Source organism: Sceloporus occidentalis, unplaced genomic scaffold (assembly GCF_023333645.1).
Source record: "Sceloporus occidentalis isolate IW3139 unplaced genomic scaffold, rSceOcc1.0.p SCAF_3, whole genome shotgun sequence".
Taxonomy (NCBI): Eukaryota; Metazoa; Chordata; class Lepidosauria; order Squamata; family Phrynosomatidae; genus Sceloporus; species Sceloporus occidentalis.
This window is the reverse complement of record NW_028316983.1, coordinates 230,528,015-230,552,051: the sequence shown is the minus strand read 5'-3', so window position 1 is coordinate 230,552,051 and position 24,037 is coordinate 230,528,015. Positions and strand designations below refer to the sequence as shown.

At 40.2% G+C, this 24,037-nt stretch overlaps 1 protein-coding gene across 1 annotated transcript; it reads left to right on the top strand.

The window, feature by feature from the left end:
* The first annotated feature begins 2,017 nt into the window (after window positions 1-2,017).
* SLC30A8 (solute carrier family 30 member 8) lies at window positions 2,018-23,220 on the top strand. Its single transcript, XM_089518389.1, has 9 exons — window positions 2,018-2,097; window positions 9,060-9,256; window positions 14,417-14,563; window positions 15,352-15,505; window positions 16,360-16,552; window positions 20,137-20,242; window positions 21,213-21,347; window positions 21,505-21,507; window positions 23,044-23,220. The coding sequence occupies exons 1-9, from the start codon at window positions 2,018-2,020 to the stop codon at window positions 23,184-23,186; spliced, it is 1,158 nt and encodes a 385-aa protein (XP_089374515.1). The 3' UTR covers window positions 23,187-23,220.
* The last annotated feature ends 817 nt before the right edge of the window (window positions 23,221-24,037 follow it).

The window sequence follows — 24,037 nt, the reverse complement described above, 5'->3', positions numbered from 1 at the left end:
TTCGAGTCATGGTATGGTGTTTCAATGATGCATGAGTCCTAAGAGTCTGGAAGCTGCACCCCAGTCCTTAGGACTGGAGCATGGCTTTGGTGCAGCTTCTGGACTCTTAGGGTGCATGTATCATTTAAACAGCATACCTCCAAAGTGACTCGAAGCAGCTTTATTTTGGCCTGTCTGTATCAGGCCAATGATAGCAAGTATGAATAGCAACAGGGTTAAAATGCCTCAGAGATATTCAGTAACCCAAAATGTAATGGGAACATCAATCCAGTATTGCATCAGAGTGGCAATCCGGATCTCTTTGAGACAAAAAAGTGAGTGTGAATGCCTCTTCAGTTCTGTTTTAGCAACAGCATTTAAAAGCAGGGATTTCCTTTCATGAATGACTAGAGTTTTCCTGAATGTTAGACTGTTTCATAGTGTGGGAGAACCAATTGTATCCATTTTTGGATACTGATGCATTTACCTCTTATTTGGTACCATGTAAGTTGCCATACTCCTAGTGCTTTGTGTGTTGGACTACAACTGTGGAAACCAGGGTTCACTTCCTAGCTTGGTCATGAAACCCACTGGGTGACCTTGGCCAAGTCATAGTCTCTTAGCCTCAGGGGAAGGCAATGGCAAACCTCCTCTGAACAAATTTTGCAAAGAAAATCTCATGATAGGGTTTCCATAAGTCAGAAATGACTTAAGGCATGCAACAACAAACAACAAAAGTTGATGCCAAAAGATGATGGTGCACAACCAATTTTTTTACTGCTCTCAAGTTTAAAAGGTTGCAGGGCATTTTACTATTTGAGATATGAAAATGAAGATTTTCAGACCAGTGCTTAAGTGCTGGTAAGATGCAGCTATATAGCCTCTCAAACATTGTGTGCATGTATGAAAGCCTGGCACGCTTTCTCAATGTCAGGAAATCGTCAGCTCCCCTATAGTATCCCTGAATCATTCGGGGAGAGGCAATTTCCTCCGAACAGAAACAGCCAATAGTGTGAACATGCATCAGGATGCTAACAAGAGGGAGAGGAAAGGAGGGGGCAGAATCTTGCCCTACCCAATAGCCTCAGGCAAAATTAAACTGTTGCAGCTTCTCCAAGATTATCTTTTCTTTATCTTTAATAACTTTTGCCATTTTAACCACATTCTGATGCTGCTTGGTCACATGGATTCCAGTTTCACTGTGAAATGCTGGATTAGATCCATGGTTCCCAAACTTTGATCCTCCAGGTGTTCCAGACTTCAGCTCCCACAATTCCTGCCTGTTGGCCAAGCTAGATGGGAAATGAAGTCCTAAACACCTGGAGTTTGGGAACCACTGGATTAGACCATTGATCTCATCCAGAAAACACAGTTCCTATATTCTCGGTGATAATCAAGCCTGAGACAATATGTGTTTGTCCAGGAATAGATCAGTACAGTACAATGTTTGCTTAGCACTTGTGATCTTTAGTTGTCAAGATGATCCACTAGAACCAAACCTGAAAATGGTTTCAGCTCTCCAAAGGATTTGTGTGATTCAGTGTATTGTGGCCTAAAATCAAATAACAAGTATGTCTTTGTACAGTGTTTAAGTGGGCTTTGTGTCCTTTAAGGTCACAGAGTCCAGGCTGTGCTACAGCTGCTGAGAGGTGAACAGTAGTTTATTTGTTCCAAAGAAATGGGGGCTGTTCTGTAATCACCTGTTGTGTGTGAGAGAGAGTGTGTGCCTGGGAACATGAATCAGCAAATCTCACACAAGAGAATTTTGCCTCATGTTGCATGAGAAAAGTCTCCCATTGTGTCACATGGGGGCTGACCGACACCATGAAGCCTCAGAAACCTTGCAGAAAAACAGATTCATCCCTTGTGTGAGTTTGAAATGCCCTTTGCAGTTGCCCTGGCATTGCTGGGTCTTTTGGGGAAACGAGTGACTAATTTTACTTTGGGAACCTGGGAAGCAACTTCTCTTTAATTGCAGGAGCAATTTTAGTTCCTCATGAGCATCCAAAGAGTGAAACTGTCATCATTTGGAATAAACATGGCAACCCAGAAGAGTTTTGAAAGGACTTGCCTTGTGAATGACAGGGACACCAAGTGGTACTCCTTAACACTTATCAGGTAACAATGCTGCAACCATTTCATGCTGTTGCTTTACCTTTGGTAGAATAATTGAACAAAAAAGTTGCAAAGATTTTGTGATTACTGTTTGTGAAATATTTTTCATTCTTGGCTGGTTTTTGGTTCAATCCTGGGGTCTGCAAACTGCACAATCAACTGGTTCCCAACAGTCTCACTTATGTGAGATAGGTAAAACATAGATTATAACTTTAAAGTGTGTTTATGTAATTTCTAATCCTAGTTTAGTGGATATACAATTTTGCAATTCAACTAACAAATGGAGAATACACAGAGAGAGAGAGAGAGAGAGAGAGAGACAGACAGACAGACAGACAGACAGACAGACAGAGAGAAAGAGTCTGTGACCATCTGCCATGCTATACAAATCCACATGCTTGCTCACAGCATCATACAACTTGATCTAATGGGAATGAAACAAAGACTGTAGTAACTTTCTGGATCTGATCCATCAACTAGTAAAATACTTCCTGAAAGAAAGTTTGAGTTTGCTCTAGAACGGTGGTTCCCAGCCTTTGGTCCTCCAGATGTTTTGGATCTCAACCCTTGGAAGCTCTAGCCAGCTTGACCAACAGTCAAGAATTCTGGGAACAGATGTCCAAAACAGCCAGAGGACCAAAAGTTGGGAATCACTGCTCTAGAATGCACCTTGATGAATTAATTTTGACAAAACTTTACACTGAGACTTTGGTTGACATGTGGAACACTTTTCTGTGATTATGAGACTGACTGGCAAAATCTGACTTTTTTCAAATAATAAATAAAATCATCAACATCAGCCTTGACAATATTTTTATAGCCAATTATCAAAACAAGAGCCTAATTTCTATCCCATGACCAACTTCTAAGGCAAATGCCTTCCTGCTAAGACCATATGAAAATATAGGCCCCATCGCCACTGGCTTATAAAGCGGATCCAGATGCAGATTATGGGGCATCGTTCCCATTTGAGCGTGCATTCAATCAATCCTCATTGCACCGATTTCGTTCCCATTGAAATTCAGATCTGATCCCCGTGTAATCGATTTTTCCTTGGAAAACCTGAATCAGTGATGGATAAACTGGATTAATTTGACTGCACATTTTTAGAGGTTTTTCCTGGACCTCCCATGTCTGATTCGGAGCAAACAAATGGGAACGAAAGGGACTCTGATTTGGGAACTTGGGGATGGGAGGAGCAGTGCTCAAGGGGCTGGCCTGGGGGTGTCACCCACTTGTTCTCTTTCCTGCATTACTGGCACCATTTCCCCCGTTCGCATAGCCTTTCCCGTGGTGGAGTGGGAAGCAGGGTAAGGCGATCGCATGTATAGACAAATTAATTTTTTTTAAAAAGCTTTTGATCGCTTAGGCGCTCTGTCAGGTGTCCAAACATAGCAAATTGCTACATTGACATCCAAATACGGTAAACACATTATGCCCCCCTGCAACCTCCACCCTGCTCCACATGCATAGATTGACATGTGAGGAGACCCATTGAACACCATTTTTAACTATTATTTTTTCTTTTTTTATATGTGCCTGCTTGATTGCCCCCCAGACAGCCCAGGGAGCAATGGAGGAGGCAAAGGGACTCCCTTTTCCCTTTTCCAGAGGGAGTCTGGGAAGACACAGGAGAGCCCGGGAGACAAAGGGACTGGGGGGAATAGAGGTTCCCTCTCCTTTCCCAGAGGGGAAAAGCATCTAAGTGACTGACTGGCTGTGACATCAAGCGCTTAGGCGCTTGATTGACAGCTGCTTTTAAAAGAAGAGGTTCTGAAAGGGAAATGGGAACGGGGAGCAAAAAAGTCTGGTTCAAATTATAACTGAGATAATTTCAATGGGAACGAGAACATGGGTCAAAAAAACCCAAGTCTGTTTGCCCCCTTTCGTAATGGGAACGAGGGAGCAGATTTGAATACAACTCAGAAAAAAAATCCGAATCAGAATTGCAGCAATATAAGCCGCTTTTTTTGCCCAGTGGGAATGGGGCCATAGAAGGAGCACATGTTTTTCTGATGGTATGGATAATCACAGATTTGGAAGGGATCAGTAATTTGCCCACAAAGGGTCAATGCCCACTCAATCCCATTTAACTTTACAAACCTCCACACACATGAAACTGAGGGAACTGATAACATAGTAAGTCCAAAATAGAGATATTGAGCACTGTAAAAGTTAGCCAATACAGGGGCAAGCAACATATACATATTGTAGCTAGTACTAGGATATGCCAGCAGAATTAATAGGGCAAGAGGAGTAAAATTCAAACTGTTTGCTTGCCAAGCTGTTGCCTCTTATTGAAGAACTTTCTGACATCTTAAAACAAGAGACAGTAGGGTGGTGGTACCAGGATTCACAGCGATGGACCACATGGAATCCTTGATTGATGTATGCATCTGCTGTGTGCTTTCAAGTCATTTCTGACTTATGTCAATCCTAATGTGAACCTTTCACAGGGCTTTCTGGGGCTGAGAGTGTGTGACTCATCCAAGGTCACCCAGTAGGTTTCCATGGACTCAAACACTGGTCTACAGAGACATTGTCCAACATACACATTCACTATACCATGCTGATTCTCAGTTCTTCATTGGTTGGGGTAATACTAGCTCTCACCCCTGAAAGACTTCTCCATTTCTTGTGAATTTGGTTTTAAATCTCATAGTAGCTGGAGGTTAAATAGCAAGGATATAGTGTTGTAAGTTATCCCTGTTCCAGTGCAAATTGTTATGGTATAACTTGCACTATTAAAACACCAAGGAAATCAAAGCTGGTTTGTTGATATAGATCAACACAGCTACCTACATTTTTAAAATTGTCCTGAGGGGTGGGTTTTCATTATAATAGCTTGTTTTTCAAAATTTACCACTACACCACTGGCAAAAGCCAAACATTTGTTTTAATTCTGAAATGACTATATATTTAACATTTCTGAAGGTGCCAAGTTAAAACTTGGCTCTTCATGAAATCATTTGGGCCTCATTCATTCATCCCAAAAATAGTTGCATATAGTTTTCAAAACTCTTAGATTTTTTAAATCAGTTTTTAAGTTACCGTTGTTTATATATTTAATTATTTTATTTTAAAAAAACGTTTAACGAGTTTTAAAGCTATCTAGTAAGGCACCCAAAGATCTTTTCTATAGGGTGGGGTATAATATAATAATAATCCTAACAACACTAGTAATAATAATAATAATAATAATAATAATAATAATAATAATATATTTCCTTATAGTAAGCACTGCCCGCATATGGAGGCTCTCATCTTTGGGAGAGGGAAGAGATGCACCAATTTATGAAAGAAAGAGCTAGCTTCTGCAGGAATGTGAACTGTTTACAAAACAACAACAGTACACCTCTGGGTCTGTTTAGCAAGGGCAGAAATGAATCCACAGTGTGCAAAATGAAATATGTTATGATCAGATTGAGCTTCACCTTAGGCAACAATATGAACTGAGAAAGAGAGACAGCACAAGATATCTTTTATAAATCTATTCCATTGATTTGTCTGTGTATACACCACACACATTTATCATCAGATTTATAGGTATAATCATCTTCTGTGCTTATCACGGTCACATAAAAAAGAACTTGATACATGTCTCTGTTCAGACCGATATATTTAATGTACTTCCATTTGAATCACACTGTTATATCAGTGGCTCATTGACCTGGAAACAAAAGATACCTGCAGTTATATCCTTAGGAAATTTATTGCAGCATGTAAACCCAAATTAATTGTATAGGGATTTTAGAGAGCATTATTGGCAGGTAATTGATTCAAGGTTCCACTACAGAGCAGTTCATAAAACTTGGGGTGATAAACAGGCCATAAAATTAACCAAATAGACCTAAACAAACATCCCAATCTTCCACATTTTTGGTCACATCCAGAGAACAGGACAGAGTTGATGTAGAGAGATTTGGGAAACATGTGGATCAAAGTGGATTGAATCTAAATCTTTGCACCCTTGAATATTGCTTAGCAATTTAGATTCAGAGAGATTCAGAGTGAAAGACAGTGCATATCTAGAAACTCATAAAATTTATCCTCAGTTATAAATGAGAAAAACCCCAGGCTGAGAAAGTGTGTAATTTTGTGATTGACAGTTCCATTTTCTCATCACAGAGAATGTTTTACCAGGGTTCCCCAATCCCAATGTTTTGAAGAAGAGATGTTGAAGGAACATATCTCTGAGCTGCTCCAAGGTTCACTAGCTGGAAGTTCTCTACCTGAGAAGAATAGGTCTTAACATATTTTAATCCTGAACTCTCATTAGAGGCAAAGGCACGTTACAGACCGCCCTTTTGGGGCTGCCTCTTCCTGCCCCTTTCCCCACCGGATCGGGGCCTCAGCTGCCACAGCAGCAGCCTCTAAGGCCCCGATCCGCCGCTTTCCAGGCCGCGGGGAAGTGACAAAAGGCCTGGAAAGGGGTGTCCTTGGGGCTTCATGCCCCAAGGACACCCGACGGCGGCGGGGACGCTGAGAGAGGGGCCGCTTGTCCCCTTTCTGCTTTGCGTCACTGGTGCAGCCATCTGAAGGCTGTGCCAGTGATGCAAAGCTGGAAGGAGCTCCAAAATGGAGCTCCTTCCAGCTACACGGAAAGGGCGCCCCAGGCGCCCTCGCGCAGCACCGGGACGTCACTTCAGCACCGCCCCGTTTGGAGGCAGCGCAGTGGAGACGTCCCCATGGCAGCGCCCATGTGTATAGGGCGCTGACATTTTGTATGTCCCCAGGACGTACTAGGGTTAGGGCATCCAGAATGGACGCCCTTTCCTAACCCTAGTACGTCCTGAAGACGTACTTTACGCCCGTCTGTAACAGGCCAAAGTTTAGTAAACTGAGACTGTGGTGCTTTTGACATGTCACGAGATGATGTGACTCACTGGAAAAGACAATAATGCTGGGAAAAGTAGGAGGCACTAGAAAAAGAGGCAAACTGCCCTAGAGGTGGATTGATTCAAACAAAGAAGACACAACCCTGAATTTGCAAGACTTGAATAGAGTGCATGATGACCAGGGATTCTGGAGATTGCCATAATTCAAATTCAACTTGATGGTTGAATAAATAACAACAATAACACTTCTCTCTGCCAGGAACAGGAATGTTGATATAATTTTTGTGGAATTTTTGGGACTTGCTTACTTGGTAAATATTGCATATTCAAGTTCTTCTGCCTTAGCTGCTGTATCCTCCATCCATCCTCCACTGCCCTACTGCATTTACTGAAATTTTGGTGCCAAATCAGCAGAAGACAAAAACAAACAAGTCAAAAATAATAATCCTGAAACTACTTTCCATTCATTCTAACTCCATAGCCCCTGCACCAGTCCTTCTGAAATGTTGCATGTTTCTTGTCCTGGCATAGCTCTGTGAAGTATACCACTTGCATACTAAAACTATCCACCCTCAAAAAACAGAGAGAACATATTCTCTCCAACTCTCCCTGAATGGAATACTCTCCTTCTACATAAAGCACTACCACTATCCTTCAGAAATCTTGCAGATTTCAGAAAATGTAAGACACATTAAAACACATGTATCTATCCATGTGAAATTTGTCAGAAGAAGATATTAATCCTGCAAATGTTAAACAGGTATCCAGTGATAGTGGCAGGAACAAAAATCTTGATTTCAAAATCAAGATTTGGATTCAGACCCAAGTCAATCTGGGCATCTCCACATAAATTAAAGCTGAATTGAGCTATTTCTGAAAAACTCAGATTTGTGCTTTTTAGATTATGTTACATTGTTGCTAAGGCAAAATATGCTTGTGCAAAGAAACACACTAGCAAGATATGAAGCCATATAGCAATAGTCCTCATTTCTGTGTATTTATCAATTAAACAGAATGACAGAGTTGGAAAAGATTATGGATATTGTTTAGTCCAAATCCCTCTCAGTGCTGGCATGTCACAATTATAGTGGCTCCGGCTATGCTAAAATACATTTAGTGAGGGAAAGCACAGTTCTTGTGGTTAGGAAATTACTCCCAAAATTTACCTAAATCTATTTCCATAGAATTTTCACTCCTATGTTATTGTCTGATCCCCTGGGGCAGCAAAGGATATGCCTGTTCCATTTTCTGTCACAGCATTTCAGATGTTTTATGACAACTATCTCCTCTTAAACTAAGCAAGTCATATGGTATTTCTGGTATGTGCAATCTGGTATCTCTGATCACATCCAGTTGTCCTTCCGCACAGTACTGGAAAAGAAGGCTAGTGTAGAGACAATACAGTACAGCTTACATACACATAGGGTTTGTTTGTTTTTAATGTATGTACGTATGTATGTATGTATGTATTCATTTTATTTAACCTTTATCCCACCTTTTTTTCCTTAAGAGATCCAGAGATTAAAACAAATATAGCTCATATCAATCACAACAGTAACAAACAGTATAAAATCAAATCAATAAATGATCATATTAAAATGACACACAATTAAAAACAGTTTAAAAGCTTCAAAAGGTAATCAATAAAGAAAATATGAAAAGTATGGCATTAAAACAAAGTCCTTCCGCAAAATTCAGCTAAAAGCCACAAGGCTATCTAAATTCTTTTTTTAAAAGTCTGTCCCTGTCAGCAGTAGGAAAGTAAGGCTGCTGCCATACTGCAGAATTAATGCAGTTTGACACTGCTTTAACTGCCATGACTCCTTCCTGTGGAATCTTGGGATTTGTACTTGGTTACAGCACCAGAGCTTTCTGAAAGAGAAGGCTAAATAGCTCATAAAATTTCAAACCCCAGAATTCCATAGTAATAAGCCATGGCAGTTAAAGTGGTGTCAAACTGGACTAATGCAGCCTAAAGAGGGAGCCAACTGAGGCTGAATTTGCACTGCAGATTCAACCCCAGTCTGGAAGCAGCCGCCAAGAAGGCTGTCTCACATTTCCTCACCAACAGTATTTGTGAGGGTGGTGCAGTCAATTGAAGCTTTTTCTTCTTTCCCTTACATATAGCAGTGACTTAATACAGAATAATTCAGACCAAGAGAGCCTCCATCAAGAACCAGTAAATGCAGGGGACCATTCAGGGCATCATTGTCACAACTACGCAAAGGCCTACGAGTGCAGAAAGAGAGAGCAGCATCAAGCCAAGCTGAAACTCTATGTAGCAACAGTAATCTGCCTTATCTTCATGATTGCTGAAATCATAGGTGAGGGTCTGTGTCTGTAAATATGCCTGTGCAAGTATATCATATCTCTGTGTGTAATCTGTTAGTATGTCATCACATAACTGAAGAAATCTTAACATCTCGTTTCTATCTGAGGTCTCATCTACATGGCAGAAGTAAAGCACTTTAATTGCCATAACTCAGTGGCAATTTTTCATCTGATTTATCCTTCTTGACTTCATCTCTTTGCGATGTAGATTGATATGGTATCATCCAAAACCCGCAAGACAACAATACCTTTATTGGGCCAACCAAAATGCATATTATACATGTTGCAAGCTTTCAAAACTCAAGTGGCTTCTTCATCTGGCAAAGTTGTTAAAAATGATACAGGAAAGAATTTTTTGACAGTTAGTCATAGCCCTGCATTTGGTCAAGATGTAGTTGTAGTCCTTAATTCAGATGTTATGGAAGGGTATTCATGCAGGTAGACTGATACACTTAGGGATGGCCTTTCCTAGTCAGTCCTCTTCTAGATGACCCTCCAGTGTGCACAAGCTTATCATCCTGAGCAGTGGCAGGCGATGGTTTCCATGATGTTTATCACACTATACTCTTATAGTGCTACTATTCCACTTTGACTGCTCTAGCTGCCTCCTGTTGCATTCTGGGATTTGCAGTTTTAAGGAGGGGTATTTAGAATTCTCAGGCAGAGAACTGCCTGAGAATTCTAAATACCCCTCCTTAAAACTGCCAATACCAGAATGCAACAGGAGGCAGCTAGAGCAGTCAAAGTGGAATAGTAGCACTATAAGAGTATAGTGTGATAAACATCTATGTCAGTGGGGCAATGAATCCATTCCAAGATTTACTCTGAGTTTAAAAGGAGTTATCTGATGTACTGAACCTTATCCCCAAAACAGCACCTCGGATAGCTCCCGAATGGATTCATTCCCTACTGACATCAACTCCAGCAGCCGTCCCTCATTCTGTTCTATTCTGAGATATAAGTTTTCATAATAAAGCCTATATCATTTGTTTCTCCCTACTGTGTGATCAATGAGTCTATTGCTCATTGATCACACCTCATGCAAATCTTGTATATCTGGTTCTGCAGCAGGGAGGGAGCTTGCTGTACACACCTAGGATTCCTGTGCAGATTAGAATTTTGTACAATCGGCTTTCCAAATTTCAGAGAGATCCTACATGCACCCAGCAGATTTCCAGTGGCAGACCTCACCCCTCCAATGGTATGAATGGAGGCATGATAGGGAGTGGTGCCAGGGTGGAACCACAGAGGGCATGATGAGGGTAATTGCCACCACCCCATTCTGCCTTTCCTCAAAATGAAATTTTCTTTCAGTCCCCACATTTCTAGCATAGCAGACAATGGAGATTATCACACCGGCAAAAAAGACAAGAGCACAGCAATATTGCGCAATAATGCTATGATGATTATTACCCAACACTGTGATTATCCTGCAATTATCCCATGAATAAAGAGGAATTCTAGTGCTGCTTTTTATCCAGAGGGATTTTCTGTGAATGCTAGAATAATTCAGTGGTGCTAGAATTTCTCTTTATTCCAGCATAATTACGGGATAATCACAAGGTCGCATGACACTGTGTGACAATCATCGTGTTATCATGCAATATTGATTGTGTTATCATGCAATACCGCTATGCTCCCGTCTTTTTTGCCAGTGTGATAATCTCCTATGAAATATTGGAAATAGATGACATCTAGAATTCTTATACAGTGGACTCTTGCCATCCACTGGGGTTTGATTCCAGGACCCCTCATGGATACCAAAATCTGTGGATGTTCAAGTTCCATTCGATACAATGGATATTAAAATGCTTTCCCTTATATAAAAAGACTAAATTAAGCTTTGCTTTTTGAATTTATATTTTTTAAAAATATTTTCAAGCCATGGGTATTTGAATACATGGATAAAAAATACGGCTGGGAAATTCTGGCAGTTGCAATCTCAAAAAGTTACTTTGCCAAGCTCTGGTCAGAACTGACTCTGTCATCTGAATCTCAGCTCCTGCTTCTTAACTCTGAGCCATCATTTGTGAAAGCTGTACAAGATTAACAAAATTGTATAAATAGCAGCCTTAGGTCTGGCAAATTCATCAGCTGTAGATATATCTGAGCTGACAGATGATTTGTTAACAGAAGCCTTTCCCCCCCTACTATTCTTTATAAAGCATTTCAGTTTCCCAGTGAAAACCTGAACAGCAAATAGGAGGGTTGTTTTGCTGCTGAGTTTTAAGCTCTGATAAAGGAGTCATTAACTGCTGATACAGAGACAGCAGTCTGTGGGAAATATTGCAATTAATGAACCATATTTTAATTTTTTTAAACGAGCTTAGACAATGTTTGCTGGATGATTGACCACTGAATGACTGACAGCTCTTATTGCTCTATGTACAAAGCAATAAACAGCCACCATCAATAAGGCCCAATCGCAGAAGCCATTTGGTGGGAACATCATTACAAAGTAATGAAGAGAGCTGCGGTTATACAAGAAAGATTTGTCTTCCAAATAATGAGAGAAAATGCTTTCCTTCCCATTCATTCTTGAGGGCAAATGCAAGGGATACAATGCACTAGAATGTCCAATGGGAGCTGGTGGCTTCCATGTCACTGCAGTAGCAAATCCATTCTGGGTTTTCAACTCAACTTTAAAGGCAATGTCCAAGGAGATTCCAAAGGGCTGAACCTATTTTGGGGGACAGAGTTTGGTACTTTGTAGAGCTCCTTTAGAGTTCTGTCAAAAGCCCAGAGTGGATTCATTGCCTCAGTGACACAGAAGCCACCAGGGGCACTGATGATGTGAATACAGATGATAATGTTTGGTCAGAATTTGACAACATTTGCAAAATTTGAATGAGGAGGACATGTAACCACCCCAGGTGGTGGTGAAAACACCAGGTCGTTTTCCATAAAAATGTATCAAAATTTGCAAATATCTAGGAGAAGATGAAACTGATAGATTTGAAACTGATAGACTGACTGATCCCTATGTGAACTCTGCTCCCATGGTGGTTGCCTTCCATTATCAGTAGGACTGTGAATCTGGTATCCACAAAGATGGGAGTTCTTTAGCCAGATGTGAATAAGCCAGACATCCACACTGAAGGGAGGAGAATCTATAGTTTTATTTGCTGCAATCTGTAGGTGTCAGTGGTCTAGTGACCAGAAGACTGATACAAAGGAAAAGAACAAACATCCAAGCATATATGTAGAAAGCAATGGTAAACCTCTTCTGAGCAAATCTTGCAAAGAAAACCCTATGACAGATTCACCTTAAGGTTGTCGTAAGGTGGAAATGACTTGAAGGCACACAACAACAACAACAACAACAATGATAATCACAAAGCATCCTGTCTTTATGTAGGTACAGTGTCACTGATTTTGGAACATGCGTAATAGGCAGGTCATGTACTTCTACCCCATAATAGCTACTTGATGCATGATAATCCTAAAAGAGCGGAGAGTACCTCTTGGCAGAGGTATGTATGTCAACATTGTTGTGTGCCTTCAAGTCATTTCCAATTTATGGCAACCCTAAGGTGACCCTATCATGGGGTTTTCTTGGCAAAATTTGTTCAGATGAGGTTTGCCATTTCCTTACCCTGAGGATGAGAGCATGTGACTTGCCCAAGGTCATCCAGTGGGTTTTAAACCCTGGTCTCTAGAGCCATAATCCAAAACTCAAACCACTGCTGGCTTTCTGTAATGTCAATCAATTACCAAAAGTTCAGAAACTTTCTATTACCTTGGAGAGGCTATTGAACAGTGCCATGCATCTTCTGTGTAGTGGTGTGTCTTATCTTATCTATTCTGCTTCCATTAGGCCTTGCATTTTCCTGCTCATATTGGTATATTTCCATATTGGTATCCTATATTGGTTTTCCATGTTCTCCAAGTATTCCTTTTCAGGGTATAGTCCAAATTCTAAAAGTTCTACCCATGCTGCTGAATCCTATTCCCCAGTAGGTTTAGCACCTTCTCTTATTCTTTTAAATTGGAGCCTAAAACCCAGAGTGGATTCACTGCACTGCTGAACTGAGAAGCACCCTCTGCCACTGCTCCTCTTGCATGCCACAGAATTTCTTTCATTATCCCTGTGGAAGGGGGAGGGCATATCCTGTGTTACTGTGTCTGCTGCTGCTGCTGCTGCCACCAGAGTAATAGAAGAAGGGGGTTCTGAGCATGAAATGTAGTTAGAACATGGAAAAGTAAATTGTTTGGACTCAGCTAGCATGACTGGAGAATACTGGGAACTGCATTCCAAAGAGGGGCAGCAAACAAAGCAAGAATGGGAAAAAGCATGAGCACAGCCAATTCCTGACAGAGATGAAGCCTTAAAACAAGAGCTTAAGGCAAAGCTTGAAAAGATACCATTTTCTCATATATAATAATTAAAAGTCCAAGTGAAAATGTCATATGTTGGAAAGCCAAGAGCCATCACAATGATCCTAGAGACCTGAGCTTTAAAAAATTACTTTTTGGGGATCATACTTCCAAGTTAACAGTCCCAAAAAAGTAGTTTCTCAAGCTCAGTTATAGAAATGGGTTCTGTCAGGGTCAGCTCAAGATCAGACTTAATAATCCATTTATCACATTTTTTGCAGAAATATTGTACTTTTCCAAGTGTTGAAAGGTGTCTTTGTTGTCACATGTGATCTTCACTCATGGGTCTTGCTTGTTTTGTGACCGATGATTGGAGGGTAAACATGGACTTAATGGGCAAGTCTGATTGCTGAGCCAAATATCTCTGAGGCAATCTTCTTGTAAGTGAATTATGACAATTTGCATTCTCCTTAACCTCTAGGGTTGCATCTGCACTGCAGAAATAATCCAGTCTGACACCACTTTAACTGCTATGGCTCAATACTATGGGATTCTGGGAACTGTCGTTTTGTGAGACATTTAGCCTTCTCTGTCAGAGAGCTCTGGTGCCATAACTGATTACAATTCCCAGAATTTCATAGCATTGAGTCATGGCAGTTAAACTGGTGTCAAATTGGATTATTTCTGCAGTGTAGATACAGTCTAGCTTGACATGCAGTTGCTATCTCTGAAGAAAGTATCTAGCTCCAAGTACTGGAAAAATCTACCACAACATCATATCCTTTGTGTGATTTTTTTAATGACTTCTAGTAATGATCATGGTTGCTTTGATCCAGGTGGCCACATCGCAGGGAGCCTAGCTGTGATCACAGATGCAGCTCACGTTTTGGTTGATTTGATGAGTTTCCTGATCAGCATCTTTTCTCTCTGGCTGTCGTCAAAATCTCCCAGTAAAAGATTAACATATGGATGGCACAGAACAGGTACCAAATGTTATGGGTTATGGGAATGCAAAATTGAGAAAGTCCCTTGTTTTATCAATGAATGTGAGACAGAGATCAATATAGATGCTTAGTCAACATCTTATTTTTATGGTGAACTCTGTCAAGAAAAAAATGGCTAAAGTACATATGACGAAGTATTTCTAAAGCAGGGGTGTGAATCTTGCACCCTACAGTTATTGTTGGATTGCAGCTCCCATTAGCCCTAGCCACCATAGGCAATGGCATGGATTGCTGGCAGTTGCAGTCCACATAATTCTCCCTCATTTAAAAGTTACTTAACCACCCAATGATACATTGTGGAAAGCTAGCATGGTGTAGAGTGTTAGACTATTGTACAACCCTGGAGACCAGGGTTAGAATCCCCATTTGGGCACAAAAACCCACTGGGTGACCTTGGGCAAGTCAGACACTCTCAGACTCAGAGGAAGGTAAAGGCAACCCCCCTCTGAACAAATCTTTCTAAAAAAAACTTTATGATGGGGTCATCTGTTGAAGACAACAATAAGACATTGTTCACTGAGAACTAGGCAAATTATGTAAATATGTAAATACATTCTGCCTCTTCAACTGTAAGGCTTCTCGAAAGGAACTAGAATATGGAAGATCCCTACTTATTTCCCAGAAACCCAGGGTTGCCTGGAGCAGTATAAAGTCCATTGCTGTTCCCTATGTCCATTTAGGTCCACATAACTGAGCTGTAACTGTTTTTCATTCATTCAGCTATATATTTCAGGGAAGTTACTCTTAACAGTTATTTGAATCAATAGAAATTCTTGGAGCTTTCCTCTCCCTGATCATCATTTGGGTGGTGACTGGTGTGTTGACATATTTAGCCATCTTGAGGCTCCTGCACCCACACTATGAAATTGAAGCCACCGTCATGCTGATCACATCTGGGTGTGCTGTAATAGCCAACATAATGTAAGTTATAATTTTAATGCACCATTATCAATAAAATATGAACAACGTTCTTTATTAATAATTTGTCAAAAACTTAGAAAGTCACTTTTCGGGGGAGGGACTTTCTGGCCATCTCCTAAACAGTAGGGCCACTGGACATACTGGCTGAGGGGCACTAGAGTAGACCAGGTTAGGAATTGTGTGGCCCTTGAGATGTTAATGAATTGCAACTCCCAATGGCTGTAGCCAGCAGAGCCAAAGGTGAGAAATGAAGGGAGCTGCAACTCAACAATACCTGAAAGGCCTTGTGATGCCCCTCACCTGGGGTAGATAATTGAAATCAATGGAACTTAAGTTACTTGAGTAACTTACGTCCCAATGATTTCAACTGATGTGCTTTCAAGTACGATTCAAGATCCAGCTCAAAGTGCAGTGTGTGTCTTATGAATTTGCTGACCTATAAAACATAACCAAAGGGGTGTACAAAATCAAAGGTGAAAAGTATACACAAAATAGTTCAAGAACAAATGAAAATCAATCAGTCAATCAATCATTTCAAGGAAACACAGATTTAAAGTGCTTATCATTACAACACGATTTTAACATTTCTGTTAAATGATTTTCTAGAGAAACCAAGATAGCTTGTAGAATTCAAACATACAGCCTTGTTAGTCTGTGGGATCGGTATGTAGGGAGATCTTGTAGCACCTTTGAGACTAAACTGAAAGAAAGAAGTTGGCAGCATGAGCTTTCCTAGACTACCTGAGAAAGTAGACTTTAGTCTATGAAAGCTCATGCTGCCAACTTGTTTCTTTCAGTTAGTCTCAAAGATGCTACATACAATATAACTCATCTGACTAACATGATTCTTGCAGATTAAGTCTAACTCTGCACCACAGAGGACATGGAAATCTTTGCAGTGTTGATCAGTCCAGCAATCATAGATCAAATCCTGAAAGCATGTTGGCCTCCTCCAATGCCAGTGTGAGAGCTGCTTTCGTCCATGCTATCGGAGATCTGTTTCAGAGCATTAGTGTGCTAATTAGTGCACTAATAATCTTCTTTAAGGTCAGTTTTATTGCATTTATTCACCTTCACAGCAATTAAAGATGGAGCTATTTTCATTACAGAGTAACCATTACTTGCCGTGTGCTTTGTGTTACTGCCTTCAGGATGCATGGTGCCATTTCGACACTGACAGCAATCTCATTTCTAGAAATAAAAGTGGCTGCTGAATGAGCACAACAGATGATTCATTTCAGCATTAATTTTGCAAGATGGGTGGCGTACCTCTCATCACTCTTCCTTTCCTCAGTTTGTCTTGTTCTCTTTTTCTCCAATCTTGTGCTGGCTTAAGGCTTGCCTGAACTGAGAAATGTTTGGGAGCATATTTGGGACAGGGTTTCATGAGAGGTTGCTAGGGGAAACCAAAAGGGATTGGGTTGGGGGGAAAAATAAACATTTTTTGAGCTGTAGCTATAACAATTTTTATGCAGGGTTCCCCTGAGGCCTAAAATTTATTGCAAGGTGGAGACATGCCAGAGATTGCCAGATGCCTGGAATCCCAGTTTGGGGAGAAAGATAAATACTGTGACTGGTGGATAGATTATTCCCTTCACTGCTTGGCGAGGGATATTATGGTAAACAGCACTTGAATTACTTGTTTGCCTGGCAAAGTTTGGCATAAGATGGATGTGGAGAGGCAGCTGTTTTCTGAATATGATTCTATAATCAGGTTGCCAGAGTGAAAATTAGACAGGGATTCTGTACCTTTAGTGGTTGTATAGAAGAGAGACTTTCCACAGGTGTTGTTTGTCATGCGACCAGCTAACAAGAAAGACCTGCCGAAAGCCCTTCTACACAACCATTAAATATATGGAAGCCTTCTTCAGTTTTTATTATGGCAACACACTCAAGTTTTCACACTGAGAATCCTAATTCATCCTCCTCCTCCTCCTCTTTCAATAGACTGGATCCATGCTGTACAATTATAGCAATAGTAAAGTCTGATATAACCTTAACTATCACAGCTCTATCTTACAGAATCCTGGGATGTGTACTTTGGTGAGACATTTAGAATTCTCTAGGGCATTTTTCTGAACTATATTATGAGGCTGACCTAGCAAAGAATTCTCAACACACACACCCTGCACTACAAATTCCAGGATTCCAGAGGACAGAACCACAGAATTTAAAGTGGTAACAAAGTGCTACCATTGCATAGTGTGGATACACCCACACCCTGGCAAATTACACAGTCTTCAACTGAGAAAGAAGCTATATATTTGGAAAACAGAAACCATAAATTCTGTGAGTTTATAGTAGATTGATGAGTGGATTACCTGATGCTTGGATTCTGAGCCTGATTATTTTGATCCACTGCAGTTAGCCAGTGTTAGCAGAAGTTCACAAAGTGACACCTTGACAAACCATAGCTACTCTGTTATAAAAGCCAGGAAAATGCTGAGTAGAACTAACATTCTTTTAAAAAAAATACCTAAGAAGCCTAAGTTAAGGGAAACTTGTTAAGCTTCGTGAAGTTGAAAGCTTTCATGGCTGGCATCCATAGTTTTTTGTGGGTTTGGGGGGCTATGTGGCTGTGTTCTAGAAGAGTTTTTTCCTGTCCTTTTGCCAGCATGTGTGGCTGGCATTATTATTATTATTATTATGTTTATGTTTATGTTTATTTATATCCTGCCTTCCTCCCAGTACAGGGACTCAAGGTGGCTTACAAATCTAAAACAGTCCAAGTTAATACAGTATAAATATGCAAAATACAGTGTGCCCACATCATACACGGGCGCGCTATGTATGGATTTGTGCATATGCTCAAACCTGCATAGGGCCGCACAGGAGTGCACAGGGCGCAAGGGGTGGTGCGTCTCATTCGAATGAATGGGGCACACAGCCATTACGTGCATGCACTGCCGCTGCGCCGCTGTGTGCATTCACTTGAATGGGGCTCAAGCATACACGTTTTTTGGTTTACACTGGGGGGTCCAGAACGGATCCCCCACATAAGCCAATTCAAACAATTTAAAACATTACATTGTTAAACAATTCATTGTTAAACAATTCAAACAATTTAAAACATTACATTGTTGAAATTTAAAGTTTAAAATTTGTTAAAACAAAAAACAAAACAGCATCCCTGTCATGTGAAAACCTGGTGGCATAGAAACGTCAGACAGCAGGGATGGAACCATCCTGGCCTCCCTAGGGAAGCAGTTCCAGAGCTTGGGAGCAGCCACTCAAAAGGCCCTTTCTCTTGATCCCACCAAATGCACCTGAGAGGGTAGTGGAACAAAGAGAAGGGCCTTTCTCTATGACCTCAATATTCTCAGGGGCTTGTACGGGGAAATGTGGTCTTTCAAATAGCCTGGACCCAAGCCATATAGAGCTTTTTAGGTCAAAACCAGCACTTTGTCCATGGTTCATCTCTGAAGATAGCCAAAAAACCCACAAAAACTATTGTTAAGCTTTACCCAGCTTCTGGCAATATTCCCTTGACCTGTTTCCATCCAAGCATCTCAGCATGTATCTAGAATAGTTAATTTGGTTTACACTTGAAGTGAAATTTTCAGTTGCACCTACTAGGTATGTAAATCCAAGAACACTTTCACCCTAAAGACAGGATCTGCTGGGGCTGGAACAAAGAACTACCAGGTGTGTGTACTGGTGCTTGATGTGACAACCCACAAAACCATAGCTTATAACAACTTTTTATCAGTGAAGTATGATCAGGCCCTGGACTGGCTTTGGTTATCACTGAAATGCCTTGCTCAGTTATTTGTTCTCCAGGTTGTTCTTTCATCTTAACTTCTGATTCCTGATTTCTATTTCATCCTGATGAAATCTGCTGAGCCTAGAGTTCATCTTTGACATATCTTTTTTTCCTGTGTTATATCACACCTTTTTAACAATGACCTTAAGGTACTATACCTGATCTTCCCATATTTTTCTCCTCACAACAATGGTGTGTACTATGTTATGCTGAGATGGCACATTGTCCCAAGAAAGCTATATCATAGCCTCCAACTGTTCTGATTTGACATGGACAGTCCCAAATAATCCACTTCCTCTCTACTTCTCCCACTTTTCCCTTTTGTCTTCAGCTTACTTCAATTGCTGCAAACTGAGTTCAAAATTCAAATGTAGTTTGCACAATTAACTTGATGGTGGAAGAGAGAGGACAGTGGATAATTTTGCTGTTTCCAGTAGGCTGAGGCAACAGCAAACTGCTGCAACCTCTTGTAGCTTGTATGTTCTTCTTCAATAATAACATTTGCCATTTTGACCACACACTGATGTTGCTTGGCCACAAATGTTCCAGTTTTCATCTGTGAAATACTGGAGGGTATGCTGCATGGATGGATAAGGATTCCCCAACCGTAGTCCAATACTCTGACCACTACATCATATTACCTCACATGTCTGCCTTAATAGCTAATATTTCATGAATCTGGCACCATTATGGAGGAAGACGAAAAGCACAGGCCTTAGACTGTGGGTCTTGTACTGATTAACTCTCATGAATTTTGCAATTCTTTCTTGATACGATGAGATGTCAAGTTAGCATGAACTAGTTTATCAAACACAACTAGTAGAAGAAAGAGGTTTGTTCACCAAATACAGTGTTCTCTTCTTTCTAGCCAGAATACAAAATGGCAGACCCTATCTGCACATTTATATTTTCCTTATTTGTTCTTGGAACCACCATCTCCGTGTTACGAGACATTTTACTTGTGCTGATGGAAGGTAAGATGTGCGTATAGAGCAAAACTTTTCCTGTAGAATCAGTTTCATTTATTATGTACAGTATCTTATTTCTTTATTACTCATTATCCAAGCTTTTTGCACAATAAATTTTGAAGTACTGTATGAGATGTTATCCCATCCACATTGCCATGTGCAATGTACTTGAGCACATTTCCAGCCCACATTTTGGCCAATTTCAGTTGTGTTTTTTAAAAGTTTTGCAAGAACTGTGGGTCTGGTGGATTCTGAGGGGGTTAGAAGAACTAAACTGCCTCATTTGCAGGAAGCTTTAAATCATACTGGCTATTTTTCAGGCAAAAAAGGACACCTCCAAATCCGTGGGAGTTTTTTAAAAAAATATTTAGTGTTCCAGTCAAGAGAAGCAATAAAAACACTCTATTCTCTATATACTTTATAACTCATATGGAATACTGTAGCCACTTCTGTGCAAGAAGGATATTGATAAGCTAGAATGTGTTCAGTGGAAGGCAACCAAGATGGTGAAAACGTCTGGAAAGCAAACCTTATGAGTCCGGAGAAGACTGACAAGTGTCAAGATAGCCATCTATAAATATAGGAAGGGCTGGAGTAAGTTTGTTTTCAGCTGCTCCAAAGATTAGAACAAGAACCAATGAATTCAGAAATTAAGAAGTACATATTTGCTGTAGGAACTGTTTGACAGTAGAATAAACTGCTTCAGAGTGGATAGACACTTTTTCTTTTGAGGTATTTAAACAGAGGTTGGATGGATGTCTTTCAGGAGTGTGTTAGATGGTCCTTGCAGTCCCGTCCAGCTCTAAGTTTGTCTGATTCTATGATTGTGGGTTGGGGAATCTGGGGTTCTCTGGGGGCTTCAGGGAGGCCATGGGATGCATTTTCTCCACCTGTGTTTTGCAGCCAAAGCTCATTCTCTGTCACACAGCTATAGGCCTTCTCTGTTGGAAAATGATGGTTACTCCTTCTTCCACAGGGACACCAAAGGAATTGAGCTACAGTGTGGTAAAAGAGAGAATTTTAGCCATGGACAAAGTGGAGTCCGTCCACAGTCTGCATATTTGGTCTCTAACAATGAACCAGCCAGTCCTATCTGCTCATATCGTCACAGGTCAGTACATTTTGATTGGTGATTTCTTGTGAAGGCAGTACATTCTGATAATATATACCACTAATTGTGCCCATTGTTTAAAGGGTACACAAGAAAATAAAAGAAAATCTTTCAGTATAGATTTTCAGGTTGCAACTCCAGGCTTATTTACTGAAAGTAGGTAGTGGGTTGAAAGTTAGGCCCTGGGAGGTAGGAGTATGAATCTCTACTCAGCCTTTGAAACCCACTCTCAGGTTTAGAGGAAGGCAATAGCAAATCTTCTCTGAAGAAACATTATCAAGAAAATCCTGTGATTTTGAAGGCACACAAAAATGGATTCCATGCCTTGAAGCTCAGGGACCACAGAGGCCAAGATCTGGAAATATGGAATACCCAATTTGGGTGGGTGGAGGAGCTCCCTCCTGGGTCTGAAAGAGAAGAGAGCCTCCTTGGTCCCTAAAGAGTGAAGGGGCACAAGGTAGTAATGGGCTACATTGGAGGTCCCAAGGATATAATCTGGCACTCAGGCTGAATATTGTCCATCCTTCCATCACTTCTATCCATTGTTCGTGATGGCTAGGAAATATGGAGTACAATATCATCTGGGGATCAAAGGTTGGGATAGAGTGCTTAAAATTAATAAGGACTGTAAAATTATTATACAGAGGGATCTTGTAGCACCTTTGAGACTGTGAAATACATTTTAGCATACACTTTCATAGACTTGGTCTACTTCTTTAGATGTAGTGAATAATATTAAAATTTAATTAAATTAAACATTCAACCTTTTTTGCTTCCAGTACTTATAGGAGTTATTTCAGGAGAGCTAATACTATCTGTTAATACTAACATTACATGCTAGACCCTCATTTGAATGTTTGCAGGCCCTTGCTCCTTCCTTCCATCTTGGGGAAGCATGAAGATATCATGACTTCAATGTCAAATCAGTTTTCTTATTCAATCTCAGAACCTACTGTTCATGGTATCCTTTCTGACAAATCACAAAAGCTTGCACACATTATTTAATTGGTCTAATAAGTTTATTAATCTAATACAGATTTTGGATTTTTTTTTCTTGTGACCAACTTGGTCATGTTTGCTTTTTAAACTGAGACTTGGAATTGTTAGAATACCAGGATTTCACAAAATAATTCTTTATTTTCCAACAAGCTAAAGATGGTGGTGATGATGATGATGATGATGATGGGGGGGAAGAGAGGGGAAGATGATTTTATATCTGCCTTTATTTGCAATATTGGGACTCAAGTTGGCTTACAAAAATTAAAACAAATACAGCTAGAAACACATAGAAATACATAGGTAAGCAGATATAAAAAGCTATTGTATAAATGTGGTTAAAGTATCCATAGAATTCAAATAATTTAAAACAACCACATTAAAAGATAAAAGCCAGCAGAACAACACAAAAGCCCTTGCAGTCAATTCCTAAAAGTCTGCCAGAACAGAAAAGGTTTCACTTGTCAGCAAAAGGAAATTAAGGTGGGAGCCATCCCAGGCTCCCTTGTGAGGAGTACCAATGCCTGGGAGCAGCCACCAAGAAGGCCCGCTGTTGTTTTTGCACCAAATATATCTGTGACTATGGTGGAAATGAGAGACAGACTTTTTGCAAAGGGCTTAGAGACCAAATCTATTGGTCATAGAAATGCAAATGTGCACTGCATAGGTTATTTGTTTTTGTCTTTATCTCTGACGGCAGATACCACAGACAAACAACAGATTTTGAATGAACTTACTGAACTTCTAGTCAACACATATAATTTCTACACAGTCACCCTTCAAATTGAATCCAAAGCAGACCAGAAACCAGACTGTGTCTTCTGCCAGGATCCAAGTGACTGAGGTTATATGAATTTGTATTAATCAACTGCCTCTTTGCTGCACTGATTAACATTAAGCATGCTGAATTAAGAGAGCCTGCTAAGCCCAAACCAAACTGAACTGAAAACAGGGAAGCTTCATACATATGGCAGAATGTACAGTTGTATTTGTTGTTGTTGTTGTTGTTGTTGGAAACTGCTGCATTTCAGATGGTGGAAAACAGTAGGGAAAACAACTAGAATACATAATGCTCCTTTCTGTTTGTTCATTCATCTGTTGGGAGGTTTATTGTATGAGAACAACTAACATGAAAATTCACATTTAAATCATTATTTCACAAAACTGTTGTGAAACAGTTTCCTACAATTTTGAGCTTCTCCTCTGAAAGAAGATTCTCATGCTTCAGTTTTCCAATCAGTACAGTTGGCCCTTCTTATACATGGATTTTTTATACACGGATTCAAGCATACACAGTTTGAAAACATTCAAAAAAGTATAATTTTCAAATATCAAACCTTGATTTTCCATTTTTTAGAAGGGACATCATTTTGCTATGTCATTATATTTAATGGGACTTGAGCATACACGGATTTTGTTATACATGGGGGATCTTGGAACCAAACCCCAGCGTATAACAAGGGTCCACTGTACTTCTAGAGATTAAAATGTATCTTTAATCAAATGCACCTTTTTCCTAAAAGGATTTTCTCTCAAGACATGCATAGTATATATCTTTCCATATGTTTTTGAAGGCAGGAGTTGCATCAGAACATTTAGAAAAATGAAAGCCAATGGAAGATTCAACCCACACATTATTCTGGGTGGTGGTAATCACATCCGTTCATCTAGGGAAATCAAATGCCTACACACCC